This window comes from Dermacentor variabilis, chromosome 1, assembly GCF_050947875.1.
Source record: "Dermacentor variabilis isolate Ectoservices chromosome 1, ASM5094787v1, whole genome shotgun sequence".
In the NCBI taxonomy this organism is placed as follows: Eukaryota; Metazoa; Arthropoda; class Arachnida; order Ixodida; family Ixodidae; genus Dermacentor; species Dermacentor variabilis.
Genome location: NC_134568.1, coordinates 13297740 through 13311745, shown reverse-complemented (window position 1 = coordinate 13311745; position 14006 = coordinate 13297740). Strand labels below are relative to the sequence as shown.

Genomic DNA, 14006 nt, shown 5'->3' with positions numbered 1-14006 from the left:
AGGAAAGTGTATTACAGCTGTGTGTTACCAGTACTCACATATGGGGCAGAAACCTGGAGGCTTACGAAAAGGGTTCTGCTGAAATTGAGGACGACGCAACGAGCTATGGAAAGAAGAATGATGGGTGTAACGTTAAGGGATAAGAAAAGAGCAGATTGGGTGAGGCAACAAACGCGGGTAAACGACATCTTAGTTGAAATCAAGAAAAAGAAATGGGCATGGGCAGGACATGTAATGAGGAGGGAAGATAACCGATGGTCATTAAGGGTTACGGACTGGATTCCAAGGGAAGGGAAGCGTAGCAGGGGGCGGCAGAAAGTTAGGTGGGCGGATGACATTAAGACGTTTGCAGGGACAACATGGCCACAATTAGTACATGACCGGGGTATTCGGAGAAGTAGGGGAGAGGCCTTTGCCCTGCAGTGGGCGTAACTAGGCTGATGATGAGGATGATAAGTACATGTAAATCACAAACCTTGTAGTACATGCTTCAGGTAGCAAAGCATGTGACGACATTGCAATATCAGCATCACACTATTTGTTTCCACCACGGCACATAAAACTTGCAGTTACATTCACGTGACCTTGCAAGAAAGTGACTTTTATAGGTATGCCCGTTCCCTTGTCAGTGTTGAGTCACTGACTTGAAGCACCCCTATGAAAATGGTCATGACCTTTATGTTTCCTGTATGTTTCCTTCTTGTGCCCTGTGTGACCTTTGTTTCCTTGTCCTTTATGTGAACTTGAGGAAACATACTTTGTGTTTACGGCATGTTTACTCATCCTTTCTTAGAACTCAATGAAATGAACTTTATCTTTCCTGTAGGATGTGTCCTTTGTGTTTACGGCAGGATGTTACCGGCAGGATGTTAATTTCTGATCGGTGGGTCTCGCAGCTATCGCGGCTGCCCGTAAACGGTCCGCCATCCCATGCAGACGGAGCTGCACATGTTGCGCGCTGATTGGCTCGTGTCCGCTGGCAAAAGTTCGCGCATAGTTCGTTTAAAATCTCTTTATATGCTTAAAAAGACAAGGCAGCGCACCAAGGCACCTTTAACGCAATCAGTTGTGTTTAAATAGCAGCCTTCCTTCCAGCTACGACTTTCCCTCAGTAACAAAATTTAATCTCGAAGGCCGTGCTTTTGCAAACTGCACGCCCTAGAAGTAAATGTGGATCTCGGAGGCTAAATTCACTTGTTAACCGCAGTGCGGCGCTGCCGCTGTGTGACGTTTATGCCCGGTAAAATTACTGGATGTATTGAGCTGGGCCACGTTGTGTTGGTGTGAGCGGTGAGACTGCTCGCTGTAGTTAGACGGTAATTAAATCGTATTTTAGAAGTGCATAAACAAAATGTGATCCGTATCGTGTGCATTAACCATCAGGGAACTTCTGGACTCGTGTAACGCTGTTAGTTCGCCTTATGTTTCCTGTGATAAGCCAGTGTCTTCCGTGTACTACAGCACCCAGCCTAGCTGCCTTTGTTCTCGCCTGTCCGCGTTCGCTCGTGAAATACCTGGTACTGTGGCTTCGAATTATGGTGCGTGGAAAAATTTGTTGAAAGTTGTGCGTTCGTGTGCTGGTATTCATCGACAATTCGACATTGTTCGCGCTGGCAAGAGCATCGTCGCGTGGTGCCTGCGAGGCGAAGGAGCGTTCGCTGACCACATGTTGAAGGTAATACCCCAGTCACACGGGCACTTTCAAAGTCCTTTGAACCAAAGATCCTTTACTTCAAGGGAGAATGCGCGCTGTCACACGGGCACAGCAAAGGAGCCCTACTGGAAGGGAGCTTTGACTCGAAGGAGTGCGCGTTCGTCCTTTGAAACCTCAAGGGAATACTCTCGAACCTAGAGGGCGTCCGACAGCAGAAAAAAAAGATATCCAAAAATATGGAAGTTCAATTTTTACGTCTTCAGAACAAGCTTATAAGTACGAAATACTAATACTAAGGTACTAAACACTTTCGGGACACCCGCAATCTCCATCATGAAGCCGCCGGTACAGCAGCGCCGGCACGGCCTGTCGTCAGCAGCAACATCGACATGATCGACACAAACACGGGCAACACGGGTGCCACGTGCGATTTGTTTCTTTGGCGAGCGGCAGCTAGGCATTTCAAGTCTCCTCGGCTTTTTTCTGCGCGTCTTCCCTCGTCACTTTTGTTTAGTAGTTCTGTATTTTACCTCGTTTACGCCCACCAACCGCTGCCTAGCCACAAGGAATGAGCGCCTCCGACTCCTCGCAAACGGCAACCCAACAGACGGCCCCGCCGCAACCACGAACAACGTGGGGCGAACGGGAGACATGGGCTCTTATAAGTCTTCGGGAAGAGCATCTAGACCACCTGAGAGGAGAGCGGAGGAATGCTAGAGTATATGATCGCATTGTGCAAGGACTCGCCAGGCTCGAAATTATCCGGACAAGGAAACAGGTGCAGAGCAAGATCGACAACCTCACCCAAATGTACAGGTAAGCCTGGATATTATGTGCTGCACATTGGCAGAAACAGCGTTGGCACTTAATTTCCAGTCATTTAAGGCTAGTATACTGATGTCGTGAGATGTGTGTTTGGGTTCATGCGCATGTTTTCGTCGATCGGCCGTGGTTCATTCAACGCGGACTGCATTGTTTTATTTCTTTGTCTTTTTGTATTTGGTGAAGATGCACTTGATATGCCCGCCGAATTGAAACGTTAGACGCAACAGCTGAATTCCCTCACACGAGCACTACCGCAGCGTCAGTTTCAGATCCATATGTGCTGTGCTTGTCTTTCAAAAAAAAAAGGGAACGGCTGGGAGCGTAAAGTTAAGTGTGTAGTGGGATTTAAGTGGTGTGATTTAAGTGTGTAGTGTGATTTAAGTTAAGTGTGTAGTGTGAACTGTAGTGTGATTTGATGGAACATAAAATTCCCTAAAGTATTCATTCCCTGTTACCAAGACAGCTAACCATGTCTACTGGATGGTGCAAAATTCGCTGGCCTGCTCAGCGACAGTGAAAATTATTCAAACAGCAGTGCGTGCATGCATGTTAACTTTGAGAGTTGCGCAAATGCTAGTTATGTCATGCTTAATCGAGGTCACTGGCACACGGCCACTGTTTATTTTGAAAGTATAGCGCTAAAGCACATACTGTAATTTTCTTCCTGCATGAAGTGTGCTTACTATGCCTATGGATTTTGCCTAGTTCATGCAATAGCACTTATGCTGTTCACCGACCTTTCCAGAAGTTGGGCAAAGAAACGCACAACAGGCTCTGCACCTGTGCCATGGATGTATTTTAAGGAAATACATCGCTTTCTTGGAACGCTGCCAGCGAATGACCAGTCGCTGGTAGAAGAAAGTGCAGCGCACTCAGATGCCACAGTTGAACAGGCAAGTTTGTCATGATAAACCTGTACAAATGCATGCTCATAATAGTGCATGAAGCAGACTCAGCATGACGTGCTTTTAAATGCATAAGAATGGACAAGTCAGTACAGCTTCGGATAGGTATGGCTGAAAACGCAAACAAAACAAATTGCCAATTGAGGCAGGACAAGTGCTCCCGGAAATTTTTTATTCAGAAGAATGAAAATTGTATACATAAACTGAATGACAACGAGGTGACAGAAGAGCATGGAAAGCAACATGATATAAAGGCATGATTCAAGTGCAGTTTAATGATGCTGTTGAATTGTTTACACACATCAAGCTTAATTAAAATGCTTCAGCAATTTCCCTTGCTCTCGTCGTACCTTTATTACAGTAAAGAACTGATGTGCACTCAAGCTGTAACAACGCCACATATCAAGCAATGTACCTACATATGCAGACAAGAATGCCCTCTAAAGCATTGCAATGTGCATGCAGGCATATAATGAGGTAGTGCCCCATCTTCTCATGTATAGCGCTACAAATCGCATGCTTTCTGGTAAAACTGGATGCAGAAAGTGTGCAACAGGAAGTTTTTTGGTGTCGTGACCACTAGATCCACAATGTAAAAAATGCCTATAGAAGACAAGTGTATGGTTTTGATAATCAGATGTGATAAGGCAGCCTTAATGAGCTAAGTAGGATGCTACTAAATCAAGTTTCACTGTTGTGTATGTGTGCTTAAGATACAATTCTTTTCACCCTTCAGTTGATCTGTAGCATGGAGCATGGCTACGAATCGCCAAACAACGAGGATGAATGGGAGCTGGAGCCATCGGAAGCTGTCCCCGCATCAGAACTAGCAGATGAGGCACCATCACAGAGAAGTCGAATAACAAATGAAAACCAGCGTCGTTCTCGAAAGAGAAAGCTCACAAGCACAAGCGAATTTCAGCGGGACCTCCTTAACGAGCAACGCCTGCTTCGGCAGGCATTGGAATCGGCGACCAAAGAAGACCGGGTGCTCAGAGAGCGACAAATAAATGCTCAAGAAAGACTTGTTGGACTGCTGGAGCAGTATTTTAATAAAGATTGACGGGAGGTCGCGTCCCGCATTTGTTGTGACCTATTAGTCATTTCATCCTTGTACCTAGTGAAGAATGAAACTGATGCAGCTGTTGCTCAGCTTACAGCCTCAGGGCTGCAGGTTGTGCATGATGCTGGAATTCTTTAGTAGTACAGAAGCATTCTTAATAGATGTTTTCTATTGTGTACATGCAGGGCTTCTCCAGAAAGTAGTAGGACTGAACTAAAAAAAAATGTATTCACAATTTTGACACATCGACTTAATACTTAGCAAAATATGCCCGGTCTGCATCAACGCAGCATTTTCAGCGACTTTGCCAATCACTGAAGGCTCACTGGAACGCAGAAACTGAAATGCTCTTCAGCTTCCTCGCTACACCCCCCCCCCCTTGCTCTCATCCCTCCTGAAACAAATTGTGCCACTCAAACGCACTTCATTATGCAATGGGTCTCACTCACAGTTATGCAGTTTGATGCAAAACTTCACTACGTAACGCTGCTCTAACAGACGATTCATTCTGCAGATGACGATGCACTTTTAAAGTGGTTCAGCTTAAGCTCTATCTACACTCCCTGAAGGCTTGCAGACGACTGGCGCAACCGTAGCTAAGACCCCCACCACCCAACCAGTGCAATAACATCTTCCTCCTTCACCACGTTATGGTGGGAAAAAAATCAGTGCTACTACTTCCCAGACAAACCTTATATATTGTGATACAAAGTGCCAGCATCAGCTGGCGCACATCAGCAACGCACATGTACAAAAGGGACCACAAAACATGTTTTCAATCAGTCCAGTCTCCTGTCATATTGATACAGAACTGCTAGTTCATTAAACAAAAATGGCAGTTGAATAAATGTTACAAGACGTAATTGTTTGTCGGAACTATTGGCTGTGCTACAGCAGAGCCGCCACCTGCTACCCACTATGTTTACATGTGCTAGGAGAGCTTAAAGGTGATCTGTGTTGTAGTGCAGTCTGCCTATAAATGCTGGTTTGCACTTTTGCAGTGTGTAAAAACATCTGGTCTTGCACTGTTATTGCATTGTAAGGTCAGTGACTGAACAGTGTAAGATAAGTCATTCAGCTTTCAAATTAATTTTCCTACTTTCTCTGCTACAAAAGAAAAAAGTATTGTATGAGGATCATGATTGTGTGTGACATACCAGTTGCTAGATGCAAGAGACATAACGGGGAGCTGTTCAGCAGCTCCTATAATTGGCTATTTACTGTGGAATTGTTAGTTTGACTGAAGGTAACAGCTATTATGAGCCTACAGAAAATGTTGATAAAAGGCCTGCAAAATATTTGATACTATTTCGCATCACTGTAATGCATATAATCATGCAGGCAATTTTGTTGTTTCTGTGATAAAGATAACTTGTGAAGCAACATGATGACCCCACTAACATGCTGTTATTCAGTGATGTAGCTATTTTGACTTAGAAACTGCTTTTCTATTTCACAGAGAATTCAAAGGGGGAAACAAAAACACGTGGATATGTATGCATACAAGTGGACAATGAAGAGCAACGCAGCAAACTGAACACAGCCCTGCATCACAAACTTTGGTGGCCTTCACGCTCGCGGTAATATTCAACGAGGGCTCCTCGAACATCTGGTCCGCTTCCAACTTGCACATCTGTAGAATGTTCAGGTTGCACATACACCATACTTTCAATATCAGACTCTTGCAGCCACTGCTGTGAAAGGGAGTCTGAAAAGTGTTCACATATGTTGTGGAGCACACAACAGGCCCTTACGATCATTGGCACATTCGTAATGTCGGCGTCCATTTTCTTCAGAACCAGCCTAAATCGAGCTTTGAGCCTCCCGAACGCGTTTTCAACAATCCTTCGGGACCTTGATAAATTATAGTTGTACGACCTGTGCCGATCGTTCTCTCCAAAGCTCTTGAAGGGTTTCATCAGGTTAGAAGTCAGCGGAAACGCCTGGTCGCACAGGATCAACGGTGGTACCACAACTCCGCTGATTGTTGCTGTTGGGGCTTGGAACAAGGGTCCCTCAACCATATCGGCCAATACTGACTGGCGGTACACATACGCATCGTGACAGCGCCCTGGTGAACCGACGTTCACGTACCTGAACCGGTACTTATGGTCGACCATGGCGAGCAATATGATGCTGTAGCTGCAAAGAACAACGTCATAACTATTAAGTTACATAGCACAAGAAAATAAAGAGCAACGAATTACACTTACACAGGTCATAGTGCACCACTAAGAACGAGCGTTATGACTGGTGAAATGTCGAAACGCGCAGCAAGCCTAGCATTTATCTTTTAATTGCTTTGAAAACATTTAACGAAGGCAATGTTAAATGTTAATCCTTCAATTTGGTGAAACGTTTTCATCAACTACAGCCATAATTATTCATCACGTCAACGACAACAAAACGACCTAGAGAGAGATACTTACCAGCCTTTGTAGTTGTAGTAATCACTTGCGTGCTCCTTTGGCGGCGATACTGGTATGTGACAGCCGTCCAGGGCCCCGACGCCTTGCGGAAAGTCACACACTGCCTGAAATTCTTTTATGTGCGCTGGCATGTCGTCCGGTGAAGGCATTGTGACCCATTCCTTCTCGAGGGTGGCAACAACAGTCGCACAAAATTCCCTGTAGATCACGTTCACGGTAGGACGACCAATGCCAAAGATGTCTGCTATTGCCCTGTCCTCCGCGCACGAGCACAGCTTATACAAGCTCACCGCCACACGCTTTTCTAGGGCGACGCACTCGCGCATGTTGGTCGCTTGCCGTTGCATTGCTGGCCGGCAGACGTCAACCAAGTATCTGAACGTCGTTTCTGATACCCGGAAAGACTGCTTGAAATGCCGGCTGCCAAGGTTTGGTAGCGTTTTCTCGAACCATTGTTCATGGCGACGATAGGCCCAGACCCGTCGCTGAACTGCGCGTCGCGATGAAGCGAGCGCCGTCAACAGGCAGTTGTTGGCGATGAGACGCCGCCGTATATCGCGCACCTTTTTGCTTGACGCCTCGACGTCCATTTCTAACGATGCCACTGCAGCAATCGCCAGTGCTATTTCATACTTTTTTCGCGCATCTTCAGCGTCGTAGCTCATCTTCACAATCGTTGCTTTGAAAACAGGCGAGAACACTAAACCTAACGAACTGAAGCAAGGGCAACAACGAAGAATCGACGCCAACATGCGGTATACGAAGCGGCACACATGGTGGCCATCATTACAATAAATACGTCTGTATTTGGTAAAGTAATGCCTTTACTGCGCGTGCATTTTGTTTTGATGTTTCTATGTATTAAAAAAAATAAATATTGCTGAAAAAATATAAATTTATTATCAGACGCATTTGAGCCATATTTTTTTTATTACTTACGAGGCGATGGCAGCGCTAAGGATACGTTGCGGTTTCTGTTAAAAGCTTCAACGGAGACCATCTGGAGACCGTGTAGCACCGACACATCTCCCTTGAACTAATGGGCCTTTGAAAGCTCAATGCTCCTTAACCTCAAAGGACTTTGAAAGTGCCCGTGTGACTGGGGTATAAGCAAGTCTCACGCTCGCGCGCATTCTCGCAGCTTACGGTTCATGTAGTAAGCTTTGTGCACAGACACCAGAGCACTTTCGAAACGTATGTTCTCCATGTTGCTGTGCACATTTAGCCAACCGTTTCACGATGGGAGTTTCCGTGAAATGTATTATTTCTGACCGCTTACTTCCTTTCTGCAGCGATGTGCTACCACCGCTTTGGATGGGCAAACATTTACGTAAATGCTGAAAGCTACTGTTTCCAGGTAGTTTCCCGGCAAGAAATTCTTCCGTGGATATGCATTTCCGCAAGTTGCGTGTGTAATGTGTGTCGTGGGCATCGCGAGTTGGCACACGACGGCGGTGTTTGGCACTTGAACAGATACTAGCTAGTGTGAAGATTATTTTATTGATAGTGTTCAGTTGAAGTCCAGCTTCGCGAGAACTTGTCTGCATTGTGTTCTACGTGCTCGCGTATTTGTCCTTCATATTGTAGGGCATATATAGACCGACATTAGAATAGCGAAATTTCTTTTTAATCGAGGCATGTCAATCAGACGCTCGTTTTCATTAATATTTTCATCCGAAGAACAGGATGTCAGCTCCTGCGATTGTTTAGGACAGTGGCTTGTGGCGCTGCCTAATAAGGGCTGCGATTTTTTTTCTTGCGATACTTTCCGCTCTGTGTCTGCCACTCTTATAACCCACCTTCCACAGCTGGCTGTTTTAGTTAATAACGATAGCGGGATGTCGGTCAGATAAACGAGGAAAAGGAGTAGCATCGCAAAAGGGATCGCTACAAAATCGCGGCCTATGTTTTAGACCGTTCACAATAGATTGTTTGATTTACTAGATATTTAAATTTTGGTGATAATTTCCCAGGTATTCTGATGTTAGCTGCTGGTTTTATTCCCGCCTGAATTTTACCATATAACAGTAACAACTTGAGATAACTACGAGACATCTGTACAAGCAGGCACACAAAGGTAGCACACAAAGATTTATTGGGCAGTTGCCCACTCCTAAAGGTCATGTACTACTTAGCAGCTGCTGCAATAATGTTTAAAAGAATTTGTGAGCAGTTTAATACCTGAGTGGACTGGCAGCTCAGTCTGTTTCAAACAACAATTGGTTAAAAGCTTCTGGGTTGCCCTGATGTTTTTAGGAGCTATTTTTGACTGCTCCACGTTTCTTAGCTGTGCGCATAAAGGCCAAGCTGTTCTTGCTTATATGAATATTTTTGAATAAGTGAAAAAGATTGGCTTTTGTTTTGTTTTTCAGGTGCCTTGTGAGCTCTCACCCAAGCACCACATTCCAGAGGTCTGCTGTGAGCAGACGTGGCAAATTGAAGTAACATCCAGATAGTCCAATAAACTGTTCGTAGTTTCAGACAAACCTTTACAAAGTACAGTGAAAACTTTCTTTTAAAAGTGCAAGCACTGATCCAACCTGATTTTTCCTTCTAAACATTACATTTTATATTAGTAACAAAGACATAACTAGAACAACAGCAGCACTGCAGTGAGGAACGTACAGTGGTACTCCAAGTGTTATACTAAAATAATATATGAAGTCTAATTAGTTTGTAACTTTAGAACAAATTGGCAATGAATTTCTGTGCCACAGCAGAGTTCCAATCCGTATGCTGCATCATGTAGGGAAAAGTAACCTTACAATGAAAACCAATGTAAAACTTTTAAACTCAGGAAAAGTTTATAAATATAAAATTTGTACACGGAACTCTTCATCTATACAGGATTTAATCACTGCGGCCACAAAGGATGCATAAAGGTAGGACACACGAAGGAAACATAAAAGCAGTGGCCAAATTGCAACATGGAGGAAACAAAGTACGGTAACATAAGGGATACATTAAGGGAGGACATATGAAGGAAACAAAAGCAGTGGCCAAATTTCAACATGGAGGAAACAAAGGACATTTCCTCATGTGAACTGCGGGAAACATACAGTAAACATAAAGGACATAACCATTTTCATAAGGGCATTCATTTCTCGGCAGCAATTATAGTGCGATGCTAAACAACAGGTGAATCATAATTGTAAAAAGGTGAGTGCACTTGCCATCTGTGATGAAACATGTTACATAAACCATAAATTATTGACTCTACAATGTCACAGCACTCAGAAAGTGTCACACGTGAAAGTTATTCTTGCAATGACTCCCTTGGAACGAAGACTAGAGGAAACCAATCACTGGCGTGGTGCAATGATGGTAATTTTCATTTGTGAAACTATGCAACTTAAAGAGTGACTAGTTTGGTGCTCTAAAAAAAGAGCACATTGTAGTTGTTGCACCTTAGCCTCACTGTGCCGAAATAAAAATATCACAGTGCAAACACTATGCAGTAACGCTTCGTAATGAGTGCAGTAAGCTACAACACAGTGAAACAATATAAATATCACAGTACAAAACCCATACACAGAAATCGACAACTATTTGTAATGATTCCAGTGTGAATGACTAGGCGCCTTCGAAATGTGTAAATAAAAAAAGCACGCTGGCATTGCAGCTGGATAAGCATAAATAGAAACAGGCAAATACCACAGAACAAAAATGGGTGCACGTATTACACCTTTCAACCAAAAAATCCTCCTGTATTACTCATAAAGGAAACTCACACAATAAATAAAACAAACGGAATTATGAAACACAAATGAATAAAACGATAATGAAAACGATAAATTAATTTCTGTTTTCCTGAAGGTGCGCAGCGGTGTCTTGAGCTATGGCGCGCTCCTGCTCCAGGATCCCCTCCTGAGCTGCTGCCGTCCGCTCTGCCGCGACAGCGAGGCGGCTGGTGGAGGCGTCGGTTCTGCGCAGCACCTGGAATGAATAATCATGGAACTGTTCGCATGAGTTGCTGATTACTCGCAACCAGCTCACGGCTGGAAGCTGCTGTTGTCAAGAATTGCAATGTGCACAACGATTCCCTCTTTGTTGAGCCACTGGCCTGATGGCATCCTTTGGCAGTGTCAAGCGTCGCGTACAAGCTATGCCCTCATCGTTTGGACAGACAAACACCTGCTGGAACTACTCTTCCGTCATCTACTCAAATGCATCCCTCACCAGTGGTGAGAGATGCATTTGTCACCACCAAACAGCCCTTTTCAGGGCTAACCAACCTTTTTCTCGGCGGCTGATCGTCGGCAAGACACGATACCGAGCCCTCTATACAACGCATATTTCTTGTTTACATCCCAAGCTGATTTGGTTGTCAGATTTATGATTTACTTATAACAAAGCATAAAGAATATTTATGTCCTTCATGTAAAATGACACCAAAGGATCTACCAACCTGCAGCATCTCGTCGCCCTGTTCCACGCGGCGGGCGCATTGCGACGACATTGTCGTCAAGGGATCCACCCGTCGCGGTCGCTGTCGACGCGGTGGCCGAACAGGGCGCTGCAACACTGAAAGCATGCAGCATTTTCTACAGTTGCACTGTATTTTATGGTACGAATAAAAGTGGCTATGGCCATGTTATGGGCTATTGGGCTAGTTCAATAAAGTACGAGAGCTCATTTTATTTAACAGCTTGAGGATCAATAACTTACCAGGTGCAGCGGCCACCCTTTCGGTAGGTGACGCACCGCGCGGTGGATCCTCTGCCGCTGTAGAGTAAACACATTAAAAGTTTACGAACTGCACACACATTTAGTGAACACACACACGTTGAGTGATGGCTAGCGCCATCACTAAACGTTTCGCAAAACTGGGACACCACCTAGCGCCATTTGAAGACATTAACCGCAATATTTGGTTCAGTCGTTTCGCATTCCAAATTGAATCTTTGAAAAGCAACACCAACACATTTTGCTACTCAGTCATAATAGCAAAATATTTCTCAATGTTGCAAACGCTTCTCAATATATTATACGGTCCCCAAGCAGACGTAAGCGTGATGCAGGCTTCCACTTCGCTCATTGGCTGTTTGCTTCCTCTCGTTCGAGCGAACATTGCGGACCGCCTATTTCGTGACGTACAGAACGGACCGCCTCCGTTCTATTTTGGAACGCGTACAAGATCGCACCCTTGTTATTATCATGCTGACGTGACGAAGAGCGGAAGCAGCGGCTAGCGGACGCTTCGTGCGGGCTCTTGCTTCAATGAGCATCCAGAACTTTATCACGCGACCTCCAAGAATAGGCACGCGAGAACACGGTGTGCACGAAGCTACCAGCCACCTCATTTCGCCAATCGGCCGCAGATTACATGAAAGGCTCGCACAGCCGTGCTCAGCTGCGCCGTGCGTTGCAACGGCCTGGTTAGAAGAAACGCCCGCTCACCTGCCTCGCCCCCCCCCTTTTTTTTTTTGCTTGAAGAACACTGAAAGAGCGGAACGTCCGCGAGCATCAAGACAACATCCCAATGGTTTATCCTCGCCCGCTTTTCCTCGCACTCGCAGCGCACGCCGCGCGACAGGATCTTGTCACTCTTGTACTTTATACGGAACATCACGTTGACGGCGATGATGACTACAGAAAATCGCCTGGAGTGTCCCTACAATTGATACAGTAACAAAATTATGAATATCCTAGTCATGTTGGGATTCACTATCGTTAATAATCTGTGTTTTCTCCGGGTCGCATATAACTAATGCCTACTCAATTTTTGGTCACACTATGTTGTGCCAGCTTTCCAATGGTTACTGGAGCTTGTTTGAGGCTTCGTCGAAAAAAAGACCACGTGATAATAAGCTAAGCAAAGGGGGAGGTTAATATGATTATTCCATGTTAAATTGAGCTGCAAATTAAGACGTAATGTATTTCTGGTTATCAGTGTGTTCCGTGGTACTGTTGTTCAGCGTCTAGAAAGTGAGAATTCCATGAGTGTGCTTTGTAAAGGACATTGCTTTGGTTTTACAGTTGTTTAGTGTCAATACCAAAAGGAAGCCCCACGTGGTGACTGCATCTAAGAGATTCGAGGGCCAGCGGCGGTCGCTGTTAGAAGAAAATGATAAAATTTATTGCGCTGTAGTCTGCGAAAAGAAGTGTTCGGGAAGAAACGGTTAGGCAAGATGTAGTGTAAACTAAGAATCGTAGAGGGCAAAGCACGCTGCTTTGGGGAACGCCTGATGATACGTTGTCACAATTCGTTACAAATTGTGAAATTCGTTTTCAAATTCGTTTTCACAATTCGTTACGAAACACCCAAAAATGCCGTAGATTACGTGGACGGATGCACACGGTCAGAGTAGGAATTCCGCGCTGTCGACGGAAAGGCCGAGTGCATACTTAGCAATCAAGAATTTTTTTGAAATGCTACACCCGTACTACGACTATACGCGAGCAGCGTTCAAGCACTTCTCGATGGCCAAGTGCCGGCAGAATCTTCCAAGACAGGGGACATCACGAGCGTTCTGAGCGGGTACATTCAGTGCACATAAGTTTAAGATTGCGAACAGTCAAGTCGACGAGATAAATGAGCCGAGAGATCCGCTGTCCCCTCCGTTGACATGTCCCGTTCTCTCTGCTGTTCACCATCACCCAGATAGCACCGCTTCTAGGCTGCACGTGAGCCATCAGCATTAGTCTTTGAGATATACAGCAGAAAGCTCAATTCCTGCGTTCATGGAGTGAAGGTTTAACGGTGTCGAAGAAAATAAAAAATGAATCGGCAGACACGTGAATGAATTGTCAGGCTGCTATTTGTGTGTAAGGACTGCAAAAGTGGTTGCGGAAGAATGGCCCACACCAACCGCTGTCACGCCTTGCTGGCACGTGCCTGCTTCATCGCCTGTATATGCCACACAACGCAATACTACAGGGGACGTGTTTTTGCAGACGAGTTGCTATAGGTGAAGCGGACATACTTTGGGGCTAGTAACGTGAGCTTCAGAAGACAAAATAACAGATTATTGATTCATTGTTTTATTATTCCCTTGGGGGCAGTTGTCTCAATGACAAATTAAGAGGAAGTGACATCTTCACACACACCCGCATTTCGAAACTCTTGAAAATCGCACCTAATTCGACATAACCAAATTCCAAACCTCAATCGAGGCAATATCGAGACT

The 14006-nt window shown here is 44.9% G+C and overlaps 2 protein-coding genes across 2 annotated transcripts; one reads left to right on the top strand and one right to left on the bottom strand.

Annotated features, from left to right (window-relative positions):
* Positions 1 to 2222: 2222 nt before the first annotated feature.
* On the top strand, positions 2223 to 4816 carry LOC142582511 (myb/SANT-like DNA-binding domain-containing protein 1). Its single transcript, XM_075692743.1, has 3 exons — positions 2223 to 2470; positions 3225 to 3372; positions 4121 to 4816. Exons 1-3 carry the CDS (start codon positions 2223 to 2225, stop codon positions 4445 to 4447), a joined length of 723 nt encoding a protein of 240 aa, XP_075548858.1. The 3' UTR covers positions 4448 to 4816.
* A 292-nt stretch (positions 4817 to 5108) lies between these two features.
* On the bottom strand, positions 5109 to 7758 carry LOC142575523 (uncharacterized). The gene is made up of 2 exons (XM_075684945.1): positions 6877 to 7758; positions 5109 to 6589 (listed from the first exon to the last, which is right to left on the bottom strand). Exons 1-2 carry the CDS (start codon positions 7626 to 7628, stop codon positions 5998 to 6000), a joined length of 1344 nt encoding a protein of 447 aa, XP_075541060.1. The 5' UTR covers positions 7629 to 7758; the 3' UTR covers positions 5109 to 5997.
* Positions 7759 to 14006: the final 6248 nt, after the last annotated feature.

Coding starts and splice junctions, on each gene's coding strand:
- LOC142582511 (XM_075692743.1), top strand. CDS start 2,223: ATGAGCGCCTCCGACTCCTCGCAAACGGCAACCCAACAGACGGCCCCG. Junction 2,471..3,224: donor AACCTCACCCAAATGTACAG/GTAAGCCTGGAT, acceptor CGACCTTTCCAG/AAGTTGGGCAAAGAAACGCA. Junction 3,373..4,120: donor CAGATGCCACAGTTGAACAG/GCAAGTTTGTCA, acceptor TTCACCCTTCAG/TTGATCTGTAGCATGGAGCA.
- LOC142575523 (XM_075684945.1), bottom strand. CDS start 7,628: ATGTTGGCGTCGATTCTTCGTTGTTGCCCTTGCTTCAGTTCGTTAGGT. Junction 6,590..6,876: donor TACTACAACTACAAAGGCTG/GTAAGTATCTCT, acceptor TGTTCTTTGCAG/CTACAGCATCATATTGCTCG.